The sequence below is a fragment of the Podarcis melisellensis genome (genome assembly GCF_964234715.1).
Source record: "Podarcis melisellensis genome assembly, chromosome: 7".
Taxonomy (NCBI): Eukaryota; Metazoa; Chordata; class Lepidosauria; order Squamata; family Lacertidae; genus Podarcis; species Podarcis melisellensis.
In genome coordinates, this window is record NC_138539.1 from 37,885,368 (window position 1) to 37,906,117 (window position 20,750).

Consider the following 20,750-nt stretch of genomic DNA (forward strand, 5'->3'; position numbering starts at 1 on the left):
GTGTGCCACGAGATGTTGCCTGGTGTGGCGTGGGAAAAATAGAAAAATTTGATAGATTTTTTTTTAATGTCAAATTTTTGCCCACTAGGCGGGCGCTGGGCTGTGTCTGGGTATGGGGGCGGTTTGACCCCACCCTCGGCCAGCAGGGGCACTGATTGGCGCTGCTCAGGGGAACACCCTCCCCTTTTCTGATGCCTGGGCTGTGATTGGTCCAGACTCCAGCCTGGACCTATCACAGTAGGACATCATCTTCCGACTTCCTTCCCGCCCGAGCACAGAGACCAGGACTCAGCGGGAGTCGGCACTGCAGAGAGGCCGGATCCAGACCAGGCCGCAGGTGCGGCGTGAGGTGAGGAGGTCATCTGGATCGATCCCCGCTGAGCAGAGAACGGTCCGCAACGTTTTTGTTTGCCATTAAAGAAAAAAATATTAAACCATGCTTGAATGTCGGAACTGGTTACTAAAATTTTTGAATTCCACCCCTGATGTTAAGGACTATAAATAGCTCCGGTGTCAAGCGCATTAAGTACTGAGTGACAGTGAGATACTGCAGTGATGGACAAGTTTTTGAAAAGAAAAGAACTGGACTCTGAACAAAATTTGGAGCCAGATGAGAGCCCAAGTACGAGTGGGGATGAAAAGAAAGCAAAGATGGTTAGCTCAAGCAAATTCTCTGGCACAAGGCAATATAGCGAAAGCTATATTTCATTTGGATTTACTTTCACCGGAGATGCAAACAAACCAACTCCACTGTGCGTGGTGTGTGGTGAAAAGCTAGCTAACAGTGCTATGGTCCCAACCAAACTTAAACGCCATTTCCAAACGAAACACCCTTCGCTTCAAAACAAGAATGCGGACTATTTTGTTCGCCTGCGTGAAAACACGAAGAAATAGGCAACTTTCATGAGACAAACCACAAAGGTAAATGAAAGAGCTCTTAAAGCTAGCTATCAAGTTGCTGAACTTATAGCCATGTCAAAAAAGTCGCACACTGTGGCAGAGAAATTAATACTTCCCGCCTGCAAAGCTATTGTAGAGGAGATGCTCAGACCTGAAGCAGCTAAGGAAATAGCCAAAGTCCCTCTCTCAGACAACACAATTTCCAGACGTATTAATGACATGTCTGCAGACATTGAAAGTGTAGTTTTGTAAAAGATCCATATCAGTGAGAAATTTGCATTACAACTTGACAAGTCTACTGATATCAGTGGACATGCTCAACTCTTGGCCAATGTGTGTTTTGTTGATGGTGATGCAATTAGAGAAAACTTCTTTTTTTGCAAGGCATTGCCAGAAAAAACAACAGGGGAAGAATTTTTTCGGGTCACATCAGAATACCTTGAACAAGGCTGACCTAAGTGGGAAAACTGCACAAGTGTCTGCACCGATGGAGCTGCAGCCATGGTCGGGCACACCAAAGGCTTTGTAAGCAGAGTGAAGGAAAGAAATCCAGATGTGATTGTTACGCATTGTTTTTTACACCGTGAGGCCCTCGTAGCCAAGACTTTACCAGCAGACCTAGTTCATGTGTTGGATGATGTTGTGCGCATGGTAAAATTTGTAAAGTCATGACCCGTGAAAAGTCGCATATTTGCACCTTTGCTTGAGGAGATGGGAGCGAAGCATAAAACCTTGCTGTTTCATACGGAGGTCCGGTGGTTGTCGCGTGGCAAGGTCTTGGTTCGTGTGTATGAGCTGCAGGAGGAACTTAAAGTGTTTCTGACAAATGAGAGGACAGATTACGCAAAACTGCTTGCAAGTGATGAGTGGTGTGCAAGACTGACATACCTGGCAGATATATTTCATCATCTGAATGTGAGGCATCTGATCATAGCCTGCATCTTAATCAAGGCTTATATTTTGATCAAGGTTGTATCTTAAAAATTAGCTTAAAATCCACAAATGTTTCTTTCGAGGCAGGAACTAGGCTGGCTAAGATTTTGGCAGATGTTCATCCTCTTGGTTTATTGCGGTCATAAATAGGCTGGAAACAAAAGGTCACACTGACCATACAAATTGCAGAACACAATCAAGCTGCAATTAAGTTGGTAAATAGTAAAGCCTCGCATTAAACTTGAGCCACAGGGCAAACGGCAAGAGCTAATGGAAACAGCAGCTGGCTAGGGAAAGGGGGGCTTCTCTCTGAAGAAAGTGTTTTTAAGTTTTTTCTTACTGTGAAAACGTCTTTGCTTATAAAAAACTATATATGTTATGTATTAAATATATTGGCTTAAATGTAATTATGCAAAGGATTTGGAAAGTAATAGTTGGAAGAGACCACAACGGCCATAGAGTCCAAACCCCTGCCAAGCAGGAAACACCATCAGAGCACTCCTGACATATGGTTGTCGAGCCTCTGCTTAAAGACCTGCAAAGAAGGAGCTCTTTCATAGATGGTGTGTGAAAAGGTGAACAAAAGATCTGTTCAGATAAAATTAGAACCATTAGCCATCTGTTTTGCATGGAATAGGGCAAGAGGGGCCAAAAGGTTATCTAGTAATTAAGGTGCCTTGTCAAGGCTAATGTAAGATGTATGGCTACTTGTTTGCCATTTATAAATAGAAGAAAATATAGCTCTCTGTCTCCCATAAAAGGTAATAGGAAATGGGTGTATCTTTTATGATTGGTTCTTGCAAACAGCCAATAGGAATTTCAAGCAGGCTGATTAGACAGAGGCAGCCAAAGGAGGAGCAAGGGGGCTGGATTGAGGAAATATAAGTGCTGGCCATAATGGCAGGGGCCCAGGCCAGAGCTTGGTAACCATATACCACTGTGCCTCTCATTTATTTGTCCGACAAATAATTTCACTTCATATAGTTATTTCACTGGAATACGCTTGGTGCTTCGGATCAGGAAACAATGAGCTGGTTTACTCAAATGCTGCAAAACCTGATTAGTTTTCCTTATTTAGAAGAATACCTGAGCTCAGTGGTTCACCCTTGGTGGTTTCGTAAGCTTCTGATTTTGCTTTCTTCATTAATGATAGATATATATTTGGCCGGCTGTGCTTGCTCATTTGGGCTATATGTTTACAAGAAGTTGAATAAGCACTGGTACTGGTTGAATAGGAAACTGGTACTGATAGCAAAATTTGGAAATTTGGAAAAAGCCAAGGAAATTAATTGCTCATATTGCAGAAATATATGGAAAGATATGGAATGGTGAGTAAAAAATATATGGAAAGATATGGAATGGCCTGATCCATAGGACTCTTTATATGTTCTCAATGCTTCCCACAGGTCTCATGTTACTGTAAGTGTTGAAACAACATATTAAACCATCCCAAGGGCTAAACCCCATATAAAAGCTTAAAGCAGACTAAAACAGCAAAACACAATTTTAGCTTACTCAAAGACTGGGCAAAAATGTTTCCACCTGTGCTCAAAAGGAAGCAAGGAAGGAACATTCCACGAGAGGAGAAATCCCTTCATTCATTCATTAAAGGACCACCACAGAGAAAGTCTTGATCCATGTGGATGACAACCTAGCATCCAGAATGCTGGAGCATATTGTCATTGATGTTTAGTCATTTAGTCATGTCCGACTCTTTGTGACCCCATGGACCAGAGCATGCCAAGCACTCCTGTCTTCCACCGCCTCCCACGGTTGAGTCAGACTCATGCTGGTAGCTTCGAGAACACTGTCCAACCATCTTGTCCTCTGTTGACCCCTTCTTGTGTCCTCAATCTTTCCCAACATCAGGGTCCTTTCCAGGGAGTCTTCTCTTCTCATGAGTTAGCCAAAGTATTGGAGCCTCAGCTTCAGGATCTGTCCTTCCAGTGAGCACTCAGGGCTCTTTCCTTAAGAATGGATAGGTTTGATATTCTTGCAGTCCATGGGACTCTCAAGAGTCTCCTCCAACTCCATAATTCAAAAGCATATAACAGAGCTTTTAACCTGATCTTAAATTTCATTTTTTTTCTGAACCACACTGATTTCCTCCAGTAATGGTTGCGATATTTCTTTGTTGCATTTCGTATTATATTCAGGCTTTGAAATTACTGGCATGGAAAATCTCCCAGGGATTATTATTTATCATCATGGAGTTGCTCCTCTCAGCTATGCCTTATTTGTGGCTAGATATTTTTTAGAGACGGGAAGAGGGTGCTTTTCATTAATGCATCATGTCGTGTATTGGATACCAGGTAAATTACTTAAATTTAAATCATGCTTTTTTACTTAAAACACGTAAAATATGACATAAAACAATGCTATAAGCTATGAAAAAAATGCTTTAAAATATAAAACTATATACAGTGGTGCCTCGCAAGACGAAATTAATTCGTTCCGCAAGTCTTTTCGTCTTGCGAGTTTTTCGTCTTGCGAAGCACGGTTTCCCATAGGAATGCATTAAAAATCAATTAATGCGTTCCTATGGAAACCACCTTCAGACCAGGTCCGGGGACAGTCTGTCCCCCGACCTCTTCTGAAGGCCGGCGGGGGGCGAAAGTCTGTGCTCCCCCCCCCCCCCGCCTGCCTTCCCGGAAGAGCGGAGAAACGCAGCGCTGCCTTCCCGCTCTCCCGGGAAGGCAGGCAGGGGGGAGCAAAGACTTTTGCCCCCCGCCGGCCTTCAGAAGAGGTCCAGGACCTCTTCTGAAGGCTGGCAGGGGGCAAAAGGCTTTGCTCCCCCCCCCGCCTGCCTTCAAAAGCCATCCGGGATAGCGGGAAGCGCTTCCCTGCTATCCCGGACTGCTTTTAAAATGCTGGCGGTGGGGAGCAAAGCCTTTCGGCCCCCTGCCGGCCTTCCTGGACCTCTTCTGAAGGCCAGAGGGGGGGGGGAAAGGCTTTGCTCCCCACCGCTAGCATTTAAAAGAGGTCCCCGGAGATTTCCCTATGGGCTTTCTTCTTGCGAAGCAAGCCCATAGGGAAATTCGTTTTGCGGAGCGTCTCCAAAACGGAAAACCCTTTCGTCTAGCGGGTTTTTCGTCTTGCGAGGCGTTCGTCTTACGGGGCACCACTGTATCAGGAAAGCAGGTAAAAACAATTGATAAATAAAATAGCAGCAACAGGTGAAATAGTTTAGTTAGTGCAGATGAAGGTACTTTCGCACCAAGTCTGCACCCTAAAGGGATTGAAATTCCCCATCCATGAAATCATAGTTGAAATGGATGGCAGAGAGCTATACTTGTGATCCATATTAGTGCAATATCTTTGGAATAATGACACTTGTATTGTATCCACAGTATTTCCTAAATATGTTTCACAAAAATCAGCATTCTTCTATTTGGAGCTTATTTTTTTCAGGGCTGCAGATGTTTTATTATGTGATCAGGTTGAAATCTTACAAGAAAGCTGAAAATGTGGAAATAATGAAGAAAGGCCATTTACTGGGCATTGCACCTGGTGGAGGTAGAGAAGCACTGTATAGTCACGATTACTGCATAATGTGGGGTAAACGCACAGGTTTTGCTCAGGCAGCTTTGGAGGCGAAAGTGGTGAGTGATCTTTGTGCAATCTGTATTGCCTTCACGATTATCCTAGAAAAGACGTAATGTGTTGACATCCTTGATGCAGCGTCCAAAAAAGATGAGGATGGCAAATATCCTGTTTGGGGGTCTAATGATATCTGGAGTGCCACAGGTCTCCCCAACCCTGCTTTAAAACAAACCTACTGAATGTTCGGATAGATATCGATCTGGCCCTTGATCGATAGAGCCGCGACTTCAGACAGCTTTACGATCCCAATCAATCACTTACAGCGGTCCGGCACGCTTCCTCCCAAGCTGCGCAATAACTCCTGCTGTCTCTTCTCAGTCACGGCTTTTAGCAGAGTAGAACACAGCGTGTAAAGCAGTCTTGCTCCTTGTAAGCACACATAGACAGATTTGTCTATTTACAGCTCTTTATTAAAACATTACAGCATCAAAGTCCGTCACTGCTGGCAGCCATTGCCTCCCTCTCAGATACACAGAGGGAACGTCCTTCTCCCCTCAGAGTCACAGGGGGAACTAAAAGTACAGGGAAAAAGCTCCTCCTTGCTTCTAAAGCTTCTGTCTCCGCCCAGCTGTAAGCTGACGTCAGCAGGTGACACACACCAGGGAATTTAACCAGTTAAGTTCTGAACTATAACACCCCCCCTTGTGTCCCTGCGTGATACCTGTGCAACATCTTCAGTAACACCTTGTGAGATCAATCCCTTCCCCAAAGCTTTGCGCCCTCTTTTGGCGTCCCTGTTAGGCAACTGTGGAACCACCTCACAACTCTCAGAATCGCACTGTGCGAAACTTACCCACGCACCTGTGGCCTGGTACCTCTCTGGTGGGATACCCTTTGTTGTGCGACTGGACCTCCTAGGCACAAACTCAGGTGTTCCCTCTGACTCACTTTGATCAGCAGGTGTGTCCTCTGCATCATAGGATTCCCCTTCTGACTTAAAGCGTCTTCGAATCCTCTCCATCACACTCACAGGAGAACTAGGTTGACTTTTGGGCACTCTCTTAACAACTTGTGGAGATGCCACATCCTGCTCTTGACCCTGGTCAGTGACCTGGTCGTCATCAGCAGCCTCAGCCCCTTCTTCTTCCGCCTCATCAGAACTGTCTTCTGGATCAGAGAGACATTCTGAGAGAACATCACGCCTAACAGGAGTCTTTGACTTTACAACCTCCTCTAAGAACTCAGCGTGTTTACTGATCAGCACCTTACTCTGATCACCTGACGGGTAGGCAAATCGCCGTGCACGGGCTTCTGGCTCATACCCACAGAAGATCATTTTCTGGAATTTGGCTCCATCTGGCCCTCGCAAAGCTTTAGGCACAGAGACAAGCGCAGGAGTCCCAAACGTCCGCAAAAAGTGAACCTGGGGTTTGCGGCCATTCAACAGAGAAAACGGAGTGTCACCTACCAATGAGTTGTAGACACGATTCCAGGTGAATGACACAGCCCTCGTAGCCTCCAGCCAAAACTCAGGAGGTAACCTGGCTTCTTTCAGCATCACCTGTGCAGCCTTAACCAGAGCTCCACTCCTCAGCTCTGCCACCCCCCCAGCTGGGGTGAAATAACTGTGTGTCGTATCCCTCTCTTCTGAAAGAACTTCTGCAAAGCAGAACCAGTGTACTCAGCATTTCTGTCACTGATGATCGCTTGAACCCTGGTGGAGAACCTCTGTTCCACCCCCTCAATCCAGCTCTTGATCAGCTGTGCTGCATCCTCCCTGGATTTGAGACCGTGAGTCCAGGAATTCTGCGAGAAATCATCCAGAAAAGTTAGCAGAAACCTGGCCCCCCCTAGACTTGGTTCCTTGACAGGACCGGACAAATCTATGTGAACCAGCTCAAAAGGTTTAGTGGCCACACGTTCCACCTTTGGGTAACTGCACCCTCTCACCTTTGCTTGCTTGCAAGTGTCACAATTAATGGCACTTTGACAATTTCTAATCTTACAACCTGTAACAACCTCAGGTAACGCCTGCAAATCCTCTAAAGGATTGTGAATCGTTCTCTGATGCCATACGCATGCACACATGACATGATGAGCGGGAATTGTAGCACGCTGGTTGGGAACTGTAGCACGCAACGCTTGTGCTTTCTCAACCTTCCCCTCACCTCCAAGAGACGTTTTAAGAATGAAAAGATCATTCTGTCCCTTCCGCACTTTGGCCAGTAACCTCCCCCCTTTGGAGATTGTGCAGACATCATTTTCAAAACAAACTTTGAACCCCTTACTTAACAAATAAGGCACAGATAACAAACAATGATGAACCTCCGGAACAATACAAAAATCCACCGCCTCCTGTAAGACACAAAGATAGGCATTAGTACACTTGGAAACTCTAGTTTTCTGTCCATTCGCGAACTTAATAGTCTGTCCCTTCGGAACTGCCGTGCAATTCCACCTCTCGACTGCAGGGGTCTCTGGAACCATGTTGCGGTTAGCTGCAGAGTCTATTACAAAGGCCATCTCGGAATTTTCCACTCGGCCGTCTTCGAACACTGCCATACTCGCTGAGACTTGATAAGACTCTTCCTGTTGTTTACCACGACCACCTGGCTCAGCTCCACGCCTGCCTGTCTTCCCAGGCCTGTTGCCATGAAAACCCGCCTGATTCCCATGGGAAATGTCCTTCACAACATCCTGCCTCGGCTCTCTGCTCCGGTGGGGGCAATTGCCACGCCGACGTTGAACTCCAGTGGAAAAACACTGCCCGGGGCTCCTGCCAGCTGGCCTGGCCTTCCTCCTTCTGGAACGGCGCCTCCCACCAGCCTGGCCCCCCCTGAAGCTGCTCTCCGCTTCAGCACAAAAGGAAAGTCCTTTAAACTTGCCTTTGGAACTCTTCGCCCCCCAGATCTGCTCACTAGCGCTCCTAGAGGCCAAGACATCGGGAACAGGGCCTGCCAGTCCAGCCTCTCCAGGACTCAGTCCATCACACAGACGTGTAGAAGCATTACAACAGCTCCCCAACACTGTCTCAGCCCCCATTGGGCTTTCTGGGCATCCTTCTGCCTCTCCAGGGCATCCTCCAGGGCTCTGGCCTTTCGCTGACGCCTCACACAAGCCCTTCAGCACATTCCAGGCAGCCCACGCTGTCGTTACGCCCTCCAAATGAGGCCTCAGTGATGCATCAACGCATGCTCTGAGCACTTCTAGCTCTTGCTGCAGCCTCTGGCTATCTTCAGCCAACACAGCCCCACAGCTTGCATCTCCTGCTCCAGCTGCTGGCCGGCTAAGGGGTGGTGTCTTAGGCTCCCACTGGTTTGCTTCCCAGAAGCCTTCGACCAAGAACCATCCCCTTATTTTTCTGGACCACGTTGCCCAACTCTTTAGAGTGAGCTTTTCCAGCGGTATATTCTGGCTTTTGGCCATCTTCTCCCGTTCTCCCAAGGTGCCCCAAGCTGTACTTACTCAGTACCAGCTGACTCCGGCCTTCCTTTGCGTGGAGAAACGTCTTGAGCTGCGTCCCAGCTCCCAGCTCTTAGCTGCTTTTTAGCTCCAGCTCTCTGTATATCAGAAGCTCTCACTGCCTCTCGGAAGCAGGCAATTAATCATTCTTGCTCTCCGGTACCCACGCTGACTTCAAAGCGTTCCTGGAGCTCACACCGACTGCTTTACGAGCGTTGGCTGACCTTCCATAACCTGTTCGGATAGATATCGATCTGGCCCTTGATCGATAGAGCCGCGACTTCAGACAGCTTTACGATCCCAATCAATCACTTACAGCGGTCCGGCACGCTTCCTCCCAAGCTGCGCAATAACTCCTGCTGTCTCTTCTCAGTCACGGCTTTTAGCAGAGTAGAACACAGCGTGTAAAGCAGTCTTGCTCCTTGTAAGCACACATAGACAGATTTGTCTATTTACAGCTCTTTATTAAAACATTACAGCATCAAAGTCCGTCACTGCTGGCAGCCATTGCCTCCCTCTCAGATACACAGAGGGAACGTCCTTCTCCCCTCAGAGTCACAGGGGGAACTAAAAGTACAGGGAAAAAGCTCCTCCTTGCTTCTAAAGCTTCTGTCTCCGCCCAGCTGTAAGCTGACGTCAGCAGGTGACACACACCAGGGAATTTAACCAGTTAAGTTCTGAACTATAACACTGAAATTGGTGACATTTAAAAAGAAAACAAGCATTTTCCTTTTATCTTTCTTTTTTATATATAGTTTTATTTTAAAAAATTGTTTTAATGTTTAAAATACTCATTTTACATCCTTAAGATATCAATGACTTCCTTTCTTCTCCTTTGATAGTTCATTTTACTTATCATAAATCCCTGCATATTTTACAAAGACTATACTATTCAGTATTCCATTATTGAATCCATCAAAACATATTACACTGCAGTATTTATCTTAATGCTGCCAGTCATCATCTATTTCAAGATCCTTCTCATAATATGTCTGCAGCACTCAGTCTTTGATATTTCTAGAATAAAAAAAGACCAAACAATCTCCTGGAAATGTTTTCTTCTTAGCATACAGGGATTTAACCCTGAAAGCATGATTAATAGCTTGATGTACCTCCTGCTTTTGAGTCTCAAGAAGATTTGCAAGTGCCTCAATTATTTTATCCCTTATTGCTTCACCCGATTCCTGAACAATAGATCTAAATCATAAAAGCATCTCTTTTTGCCTCAATTCAATTAAAGCCAAATTGTCTGCCAATAGTTCCTGAGAGGCTATATCTGCCGCCAGTTGAATCCAGGGGAGAGGAGTCTAAAAGTTTGAATGCTTTTTCTTGAAAAAGAAAGTTTTCAAAGTTCTTATCCCCCTGTCCCCTTCCTTTTATTTCTGATGGCAGACTTTCTTTGTTTCCTTCAATGCTTCAGCCATCTGGTTCCCATGCAGGATAGTCACCAATTCCAGAGAAGACTCCCCTTTTGTTCTCCTGGAAGTTTGCCAAATTAATCCAAATGCTAAAGACACTTGAATAATAAATCCCCTTTTCCTTGTTTTTATTTTCTGGGAAATCTGCTAATCAAAAACTTGACCTGATTGAGCAAAACCAATGTGATTTTTGGATTCACCGCATCAAATTCGTCCTAAATCAACTGAAAAAACGCAGACAACAAATTTGTTGTTGACCAGTGTAATAAATCCCCTTTTCCTTGGTTTTATTATCTGGAGCCCAGAGATCGCAGCTTGACAGCCAGGTTAAAGGTAAAGGTAAAGGTACCCCTGCCCGTACGGGCCAGTCTTGCCAGACTCTGGGTTTGTGCGCCCATCTCACTCAAGAGGCCAGGGGCCAGCGCTGTCCGAAGACACTTCCGGGTCACGTGGCCAGCGTGACATCGCTGCTCTGGCGAGCCAGAGCTGCACACGGAAACGCCGTTTACCTTCCCACTATAAAGCGGCCCCTATTTATCTACTTGCACCCGAGGGTGCTTTCGAACTGCTAGGTTGGCAGGCGCTGGGACCGAGCAACGGGAGCGCACCCCGCCGCGGGGATTCGAACCGCCGACCTTTCGATCGGCAAGCCCTAGGCACTGAGGCTTTTACCCACAGCGCCACCCGCGTCCCCTGACAGCCAGGTTAGGCCCGCACCAAATGGAACCTCAGACCCGTTTGGAACTCGCTTTTGACCTCCACAGGAAGGTAAACTACGTTTCCGTGCACTGCTCTGGTTCGCCAGAAGTGGCTTAGTCATGCTGGCCACATGTCCTGGAAGCTGTCTGCGGACAAACGCTGGCTCCCTCGGCCAATAAAGCGAGATGAGAGCCGCAATCCCAGAGTCGGTCACGACTGGACCTAATGGTCAGGGGTCCCTTTACCTTTACTTAATAGATTTTATTCCATGTCCACCTATCTGCAAAAGCTGTGCTGCCTGCCTCAGTACTGAGTGAACATGCCCTTGCTTAGTTTTCTAGTAGATTTAACAGAAAGCTATAATCGATAAATGTGGGAGCAACCCTAACATGGAGGAAACATACCATATTCTGTAGTCTATTGTACACAACTTATGACTGATTGCAAATAGCTGAGAAGAGCTGGCTGAATATCTTGTACAGTGGTACCTCAGGTTAAGTACTTAATTGGTTCCAGAAGTCTGTACTTAACCTGAAGCATTCTTAACCTGAAGCAGACTTTCCCATTGAAAGTAATGGAAAGTGGACTGATCCGTTCCAGATGATGAAAAAACACCCCCTAAAATAGATATTTAACACAAATTTTACTGTTTCACGAGACCATTGATCCATAAAATGAAGGCAATGATCAATGTACTGTACTATAAAATAAATAAGACAGTATTTTAGATGAAAAGAATTAAAATTTATTTCCAAGCTCACTGTTTGGAGGGGGCTCAGGGTCCTCTTCCATAATCACAATTGGCTTGGCTTCCGGCATTCGTGGAGGCCTCAGAGAGCTCCTGGAGCTCAGTCGCAGAGCCTCTGCAGCCGCCATGGATGTCGGGGCTTGGTTCCCGGCATTCGCGGAGCCACTCTAGGCAGCGCAGATGTTGGGGCTTGGTTCCCTGCATTCGCGGAGGCCTCTGACAGCTCCGTAGGCTCTGCCGATGTCTGGATTTGCCTCCAGGCAATGTCCTCCGAGAGCTTGGAAAACTTACTTCCGGGTTACAATCCTTCGTAACCCAAAAAAAGTAAGTTGAAGTGCTCGTAACCCGAGGTACCACTGTATCTCTTTTCCCAAGCACTCATATTATTTAACTTTCTTCCTATTTATTGCAATTGCTAAACACTGAGAATGTCAACTAATGTCAGATTTGATATGGTGTCGCTTTCCTTCAGAATCTTCTTCCATTTCATACACAGGGCTGACAAAATGGCTGTATGAGAAAACTCGATGTATGGTCCTTCCCTTTTACGGAGGGTTTCCAGTGAAATTGAGGACATTTATTGGAAAACCCATCCCATATGATCCAAATATAACAGCTGTAGAGCTGGCTGAAAGAGTAAGTTAACTCTAAACTTGGAAGTTTAAAGCAGAGTATTTCCTTTCCTCTTGGTTTCTCTCTCTTTCAGCTCTAAATTGTATTGTACATATTGATTTCCTCATTCTATATGACCTGATATAGGGTTCATTATATATACTTTTGTGCATTATGCCCATCACTCAATTTCCCATCTCCTTAACTTGTTGAGACTAATTAAATGGAAAAAACTATGTGGTACAAAGATAGATCTGCTCATGCAATGGGATTTCTTCTTCCCATTATAATAGGGTGGACTATACAAAATAATCAAATAATAGATCTTATTCTAATTGCTCCTCATGAAAATTTTGGTCAATTGCATAAAAAGTTGTTGAGCTGAGCTTCTTTGGGGCCATTGGTCAGAAAGTTGAGATTTTTTTGGGTGGCAGTTGCCCTCCCCACCCCAACTGCCCACAGACGCAAAACAGAACCAGAGCCACTCATGTAGGAGCCTGAAACAGCGCACACACAAATTTACCCCCCCCCCAACTCGGCTATTTCCTTAAAATGGAAAAAAGAAACCTCCCAGATGGCCCTAGAAGGACATGTGTGGGATTTCCCAAACATATGGCAACCCTACACTATGTGCCCCAGAATCTGCCTGACAAGGTATCTCCAATGCTAATTTTTGAGGATATGGAAAGGGTTGAAGAGGAAGACAATTTATTGCACACGTTGATATGTGTTGCATGTACACACTGATGTGTGTTTAAGAGATACAGCTTTATTAAACGGTGCCATAATTCCGGCCAGCTACCAAGCTATCAACTCTGAACCTGCAACACATTTATAATTTGTTATTACATGTGCATCAGCAAGCTCCTAAATGAGATGCCGTTTCACTGAAGACAAGGTCAAACACAGATACCATTTGTATGGTATTACATTGCATGACTTATTCCACCTGCTCCTGCAGGGGATGTTACACTTTCCCCCTTCCTCAAGGAAAACTTGGGAAGCTGAGTCCCAAAGCGAGGGGGCTAAGGGGAGGAGCATGTAGGGTCCTGGTGGCTAATGGGAACGGGGTGGGAACATTGTTTAGTATGCCTGATCCTTCTCCAAGCACTTTCTGCTTGTTTTCTTGCTGCATCAAGTTTCAGGTTTTGATTGCCTGTTTAAAGGGGCAGATAAGAAATTTCTTTCTGCAAGGAGTTATGCCTTGGTTGTCCTGAGGTTCACTCCTTTTATCCTATATTGTAACAACCATGCAAGGTACCTACTGTGTACAAAGCAGCCCAAGGCACATATGTTTGATTGTTTCTCTGCCATTCTCATACAGTGCTCTTGGTAAACATAAAGAGAGTGGGCTGGATTCACTGAGAGATGAGCAGTTTCCTAGTGTGGGTTCCTCACCCTGGCTGCTCTGGCCCAACCATCCATGTTGAAGAAACCACTTTTGAGGGTTGAGAGACAAGGACTCTCATCTCAACCTTCCCCTCACCCTCCAGAGACGTTTTAAGAATGAAGAGATCATTCTGTCCCTTTGTAACTTTGACAAGTTGCCTCCCTCCTTTTGAGATTATGCAGACATCATTCTCAAAACAAACCTTAAACCCCTTTTTTAACAAATAAGGCACAGATAAAAGACACTGATGGATTCCTGGGATAACGCACACTTCCAACCGTTCCTGCAAAACAGAAAGAGAAATTGTTGCAACATTAGTTATATCTCTTTTCTGTCCATTTGCAAACAAAACAGTTTTTCCAGCTGGAACTGCCTTGCAATTCCACATCTCGACAGCAGGGGTCTCTGGAATCAAGTTGCGGTTAGCTGCAGAGTCTATTACAAAGCAAAGCTCATTGTCTTTCTCAGAGCTGTCTTCAAACAATGCCATACTGGCCGTCAGTTGATAAGCTTCTTCCTCGCGTTTAGCACGTCCGCTCTGCTCAGTCCCACGCCTGGCCGCTGACTTGCCAGGCTGGTTGCCATGGAAACCTGACTGGTTCCCATGGGAAGTGACCTTGACATCATCCTGCCTCGGCTCTCTGCTCCGGTGGGGGCAATTGCGACACAGATGTTCAGTCGAATTACAAGTGTGGCAACGATGAACTCCAGTGGAAAAACACTGCCTGGGGCTCCTTTCAGCTGGCTTGGCCCTCCTTCTTCCGGAAAAGCTCCTCATGCCAGCCCTGCCCCCTCTGAAACTGTACTCCACTCCAGCACGCACAGTGGAAAACTTTTTAAACTTGCCTTTGGAAATGTTCGCCCCCCCCCGACTTGCTCACTAGCGCTCCTTGAGGCTAACTCATCAGGAACAGGGGCTCCAGCCATCTCTAGGCTCTTAATTGCGTCTCCAGGGCTCTGGCCTCCTGCTGAAGTTTCACACAAACTTCTCAGCACCTCCCAGGCAACCCTTGCTGACTTTACGCCCTCCAAATGAGGTTTCAGCGATGCATGAACACTTGCCTTCAGCATGCAAAGCTCCTTTTGCATTCTCTGCTGGCTACCTTCAGCCAACGCAGCCTCAAAGCCTGCAACGTCTGTCCCATCCGCATCTTGAGTAGGGGTCACTGGCTCCCTCTGGCTTACATCCCAAAGCCCAGTAGCCAAAAACCAACCCCTCACTCTTCTGGACCAGGTTGCCCAACTTCTTAAAGTGAGCTTTTCAAACGGAATGTCCTCAAGGACCTGGCTGTCTGCCATTTTCTTCCCGGGGCCCCAAGCTTACTCACGTATCACCAGCTTTTCCGGCACCCGTTTCTCAGCTGCTCTCAGCTCTCAGCTCTCAGCATCTCTGCCTCTCAGCATCTTTCAGCCAGCTGCTCTGCCTCAGAACGCAGACCTCCGCTTTCGGTAGCGTCTTCCAGCTAACCCAGCTGACTTCAAAGCATTCTGGCAGACCTCCAGCAACAGCTTTACAAGCGGTAATTAGGCCTCCATAACCAGTGAAATTTGACGATTAGGCGCGACCTGCTAATTGCTTTGCGATACCAATTAGCTCATTACAGCGGTCCGGTGCGCTTCCTTAAGCTGCGTATCTGCTCCATTCGGTCACGCCTTGCAGAGTAAAACACAGCAGGGAAAGCTATTGCTGTTGCTGCCCCAGTTCCAGACAAACGCATCAAGCACGTTGTGAGTCCATTAACAGATGTTTATTGCGACATTTCTCAGAAAAATACTCCCGGGCTTCTCGGAGTCCTTACTTGGTGCGTCCTTCTCCCTCGAAAGACAAAGGAATAGAGAAAGATCCTCCTACCTTCGAAACCTGACGTCAGAATGTGACGCACTACTCAGAACAACTTAACCCGTTAAGTTCTGAACACCAAAAAATCAGTGGCACTTCTTTTATGTTTATAAAAGGGTGCTCCAAGATTTGAGCCCTATAATGCAAATCCTTTTAAACTTATAGCAAGAAAAGTAGAGAGAGAAAAATACAGCTGGAATTGGTGAAAAAAGTGACTGATCTAACAAAAACAGCCAACTCAGCTATGAACCTGGATCTGGTGCCTGCCCCACAGTAGCACCGCCCACCATGTTGAACACCCTCTTATCAGATGTCAAATAGATAAACAACTACACAACTTTCTGAAGACATCTGAAGGCAACCCTGCATCAGAAAGTTTTTAACTGATGTGTTGCTGTGTTTATTATGTTCTAAGCCAGTGTTTCCCAACCGGTGTTCCGCGGCACACTGGTGTGCCGTGAGACCTTGCCTGGTGTGCCGTGGGAAGAGCGAGAGAAGGCGCCTGCGCGGAAAGAGCAGCGAGCAGTGCGCCTGCACGCCGCGGCGCCCGAGATCGCTTCTCCCCACCGCCCCTTGCTTCAAAAGAGGTCCGGGGACAGCGGGAAGCGCTGCCCCCGGACCTCTTTTGAAGCAAGGCTTTGCGGGGAGAAGCGATCTCCCCGCAGCCCCTTGCTTCAAAAGAGGTCCGGGGGCAGCGGGAAGCGCAGCACTTCTTCCCCGCTGCCCCCGGACCTCTTTTGAAGCAAGGGGCTGCGGGGAGATCGCTTCTCCCGGTGCTCCGAAGCGGGGCGGGGGGGCGGGAACCTCGCACCCCGCCGCTGGGCATCGGAACAATGCCCCGATGCCGGGCGGTGGGGCGGGAACCTCTCCCCCCGCCGCCCGGCATCGGAACGATGCCCCGATGCCGGGCGGTGGGGCGGGAACCTCTCCCCCCGCCGCCGGGCATCGGAACGATGCCCCGATGCCGGGCGGTGGGGCGGGAACCTCTCCCCCCGCCGCCGGGCATCGGAACGATGCCCCGATGCCGGGCGGTGGGGCGAAAACCTCTCCCCCCGCCGCCCGGCATCGGAACGATGCCCCGATGCCGGGCGGTGGGGCGGGAACCTCTCCCCCCGCCGCCCGGCATCGGAACGATGCCCCGATGCCGGGCGGTGGGGCGGGAACCTCTCCCCCGCCGCCGGGCATCGGAACGATGCCCCGATGCCGGGCGGTGGGGCGGGAACCTCTCCCCCCGCCGCCCGGCATCGGAACGATGCCCCGATGCCGGGCGGTGGGGCGGGAACCTCTCCCCCCGCCGCCGGGCATCGGAACGATGCCCCGATGCCGGGCGGTGGGGCGGGAACCTCTCCCCCCGCCGCCCGGCATCGGAACGATGCCCCGATGCCGGGCGGTGGGGCGGGAACCTCTCCCCCCGCCGCCCGGCATCGGAACGATGCCCCGATGCCGGGCGGTGGGGCGGGAACCTCTCCCCCCGCCGCCGGGCATCGGAACGATGCCCCGATGCCGGGCGGTGGGGCGGGAACCTCTCCCCCCGCCGCCCGGCATCGGAACGATGCCCCGATGCCGGGCGGTGGGGCGGGAACCTCTCCCCCCGCCGCCCGGCATCGGAACGATGCCCCGATGCCGGGCGGTGGGGCGGGAACCTCTCCCCCCGCCGCCCGGCATCGGAACGATGCCCCGATGCCGGGCGGTGGGGCGGGAACCTCTCCCCCCGCCGCCCGGCATCGGAACGATGCCCCGATGCCGGGCGGTGGGGCGGGAACCTCTCCCCCGCCGCCCGGCATCGGAACGATGCCCCGATGCCGGGCGGTGGGGCGGGAACCTCTCCCCCCGCCGCCGGGCATCGGAACGATGCCCCGATGCCGGGCGGTGGGGCGGGAACCTCTCCCCCCGCCGCCGGGCATCGGAACGATGCCCCGATGCCGGGCGGTGGGGCGGGAACCTCGCACCCTGCCGCCGGGCATCGGAACGAGGTCCTGGACCTCTTCTGAAGGCAGGCGGGGGCAAAAGTCTTTGCTCCCCCCACCTGCCTTCCCGGGACAGCGGAGACTTCTCCGCTGCCCCGGGCGATCTTAAAATGCTGGCGGGCGGGAGCGAAGCGTTCGCTGCCGACCCCCAGCATTTTAAAATCTCCTCGGGGCAGCGGAGACTTTGCTCCCGCCCGCCAGCATTTTAAAATCGCCCCGGGACAGCAGGGGCTTTTAAAATGCTGGCGGTCGGCAGCAAAGCCCTCCTGTCCCCGGAGCTTGCGGGGCGGGAGGTGGGAAGAAGGGCTTTTCTTCCCACCGCCAGCCTTCAGAACAGCCTTCTGAAGGCTGGCAGTGGGAAGAAAAGCCCTTGTCCCCGTCCCCCCCAGCCTTCAGAAGAGGTCGGGGGACAGACTGTCCCCGGACCTGGTCTGAAGGCGGTTTCCCTAGGAACGCATTAATTGATTTTCAATGCATTCCTATGGGAAACCGTGCATTGCAAGACGAAAAACTCGCAAGACGAAGAGACTTGCGGAACGAATTAATTTCGTCTTGCGAGGCACCACTGTACTTTTTATATAGTCAATATAGGCACAGAGTTAATTTTTTTAACATTTTCTAATGGTGGTGTGCCTCGAGATTTTTTTCATGACAGAAGTGTGCCTTTGCCCAAAAAAGGTTGGGAAACACTGTTCTAAGCTGCCCAGAGTGACTGCAGATAATGGTCCAGCATATATTTCTAAAACATTTTCAGAATTTTGTATGTTGTGGAATGTGAAATTAACTCATGGTATACCCTTTAACTCCACAGGGCAAGCGATAGTGGAAAGAGTGCACCTGACGTTCAAAACACTATTGCTAGAACAGCTTGGCGGCCGAAGCATACCAACAGCAGACATCCCTTCGGCTGTCCACCAAGTTCTTTTTGTACTTAACCATCTTTTATATCCACATAACAGGACCCATACCCCCGCTGAATTGCATTTTAGGAAGGAAGAGGCACTCCCCCGCCCCTTGGTGGTGTACCAACGCTTGCCTGATCCCGCGTAGCATGGACCTGTCCCGCTGATTACGTGGGGCCGAGGATACGCGGCAGTGGACGTAGAGGACAAGCCTTTGTGGGTTCCAGCTCGATGCGTGCGGCCATGGCGAGCATCTTCAACCGCGGAAGCGCATTCCTAACCATTTGCCTTGCCATCCTTTGCTGCACCATTATACAAGGAAGAGAAGCAGACGACCCAGTCCAGTTGAAACCACCATATTTCACCTTATCGGCTGGCAAGCCGCTGTCATCAGAATCCTACTCTGGCTGGCAGCATCCACGGCTCAGCCACTCTCGAACTATAAGAACAGCGTTGTTGAATGAGACTTTTAGGGGAGAAAATTATCATAAGATATGGAGGAATAATATTTTTGTGCAAGATATGATTAAGTTTACCAGTTTATTGCATGCTTCTAAATGTTGGTTATGTATGCACATGCCCCCCTTTTGCCAGCCATTCAGGCTTAATGCTTCATTGTGTGCCTGTCAATGGATCCTTTCAATTTACTAATATTATATCCCCTAAGCAAACCTTTTGGCCTCCAGTACAATTGACCCTCCATGAGCCTGCCCCCATTTGTTTTCAAATTAGAGAGGGGAAAGAATCATGGGGCATATATCCAAACTGTCAATATACATTGAAATTCATTTTTAATAGCTCTTGTTCTCTTACAGGAACATACAGTGACCACTCTCAATGCTATAGGAGTGACACCAGTGCATGGCTAATAAACTGGAAAGGAAGCCTACCATGCAGCTTGGAATCAGAATTTTTATATTCTTGGCTTCCGGATGGAAGTTGGCTTCGACATTTATTGATTTTAGTGATCATTATAGTAGTTATTTGCATTATTTTGTGTTGCTGTATACAATGTATTCCTTCTTTAATTTCTATGTGTACTGTATGGTTCTCCAGTCCGCGGCCCGCTTCCGGTTTCACAGGAGTCGCTTATCGCACTCGATATAACCATATTGGAACGGACATTTATGACTCTGATTAATAAAATAAAGAAAGAGGGCATGTGGGAGTCATAAAGCCATGGCAAAAGTTTGTAAATGCTGCAGGGTACCTCCGGACCTCGTGACCAGCACTCTGAGCTTTACAATGTATTGGAATGTAATGACCTTACATGGCAATGGGGCAATAAAAGCTTGACCGGATGAGGTAACATGAGACTGGCAAACGGCCATGCGGCTGGACAGAACAAAGGAGAATAAATCGGAAAAGGGCAGACAGAGGGGCTGCTCTCTCTTATTATGAAAATATTGCAGGCTCTCTGTGTCTTTATTTTATGCTAAACAAGTGCCACTTGTGACGGCTGGCTCCGACACCTTTCTGATATGTTAATCCCAGGATGTTAATCTTAGGGCCAGGAAACGGATCTCACATGAAGGTGATAATGATCGCTGTCCTCCTGGCCATCCTTCTGGCTGGGGGGGGGGGCAGACGCGGCCATGATTCCCCTGTTCTTGCGGGGGCTGACAGCAGCCCCCGCTCACATGGGGGTGGGCGTGAAGCCCACAACCCCACCTCCTGGGCAGGCTGGAAGTGGCTTTATCACCTCTGGGATTGCCAAATGCTCTCCTTTGTAGTTCTGTTCCTTGTTTACCCCATGCCTAATTAGTTTTGGTAGTTTAACTTTCCTTTTTTTAAAAAAATATTTTTATTAAAGTTTCAACAAACTTTTATCATAACAACACAAAACAACACAATGACAGACAAAACATAATATAAAATATAAAAGAACAGAAAAAAGTATATAAGTTCAAATCTTAATTCCTTGTAACTTACTTTCCCGACTTCCTCACACCTCCCCTTTCCGTATTCCAATTTCTAATTTATTTTCAGCAAATTCTTCCACTATTTTAATTAATTTTAATATTGCTTATTTTCTTTTAAATTTACCATTCCGCTACTGATCACTTATCTTCTAATGCCCCATCCTTTTAACCTTGATTAATTTTGCTATATTTCTTTTACTTGTTGCTCATAAAACATCTTTACATATTCCTTTCAACTATGTCACTAATGCCGCACTATCTTTATATCCTGCATCACATTAACATTCAAATAATTTGCAATGTTTTTGCAGATAGTCTTTAAATTTCTTCCAATCTTCTTCCGTTTGTTCCTCTCCCATATCTCGGATTCTGCCAGTCATTTCTGCCAATTCCATGTAGTCAATCAATTGCATC

General features: G+C 48.1%; 2 protein-coding genes across 2 annotated transcripts in view; both read left to right on the top strand.

Moving 5' to 3' along the window:
• Positions 1 to 20,750, top strand: part of LOC309374807 (uncharacterized protein) — a 136,174-nt gene that overhangs the window by 73,268 nt on the left and 42,156 nt on the right. The window lies entirely within an intron of this gene.
• Positions 2,840 to 12,287, top strand: LOC309373439 (DGAT1/2-independent enzyme synthesizing storage lipids-like). Its single transcript, XM_081917662.1, is given in 6 exon segments — positions 2,840 to 3,066; positions 3,069 to 3,089; positions 3,092 to 3,161; positions 3,990 to 4,145; positions 5,245 to 5,435; positions 12,200 to 12,287. Coding segments are annotated over 6 exon segments (651 nt in total). The 5' UTR covers positions 2,840 to 2,859; the 3' UTR covers positions 12,206 to 12,287.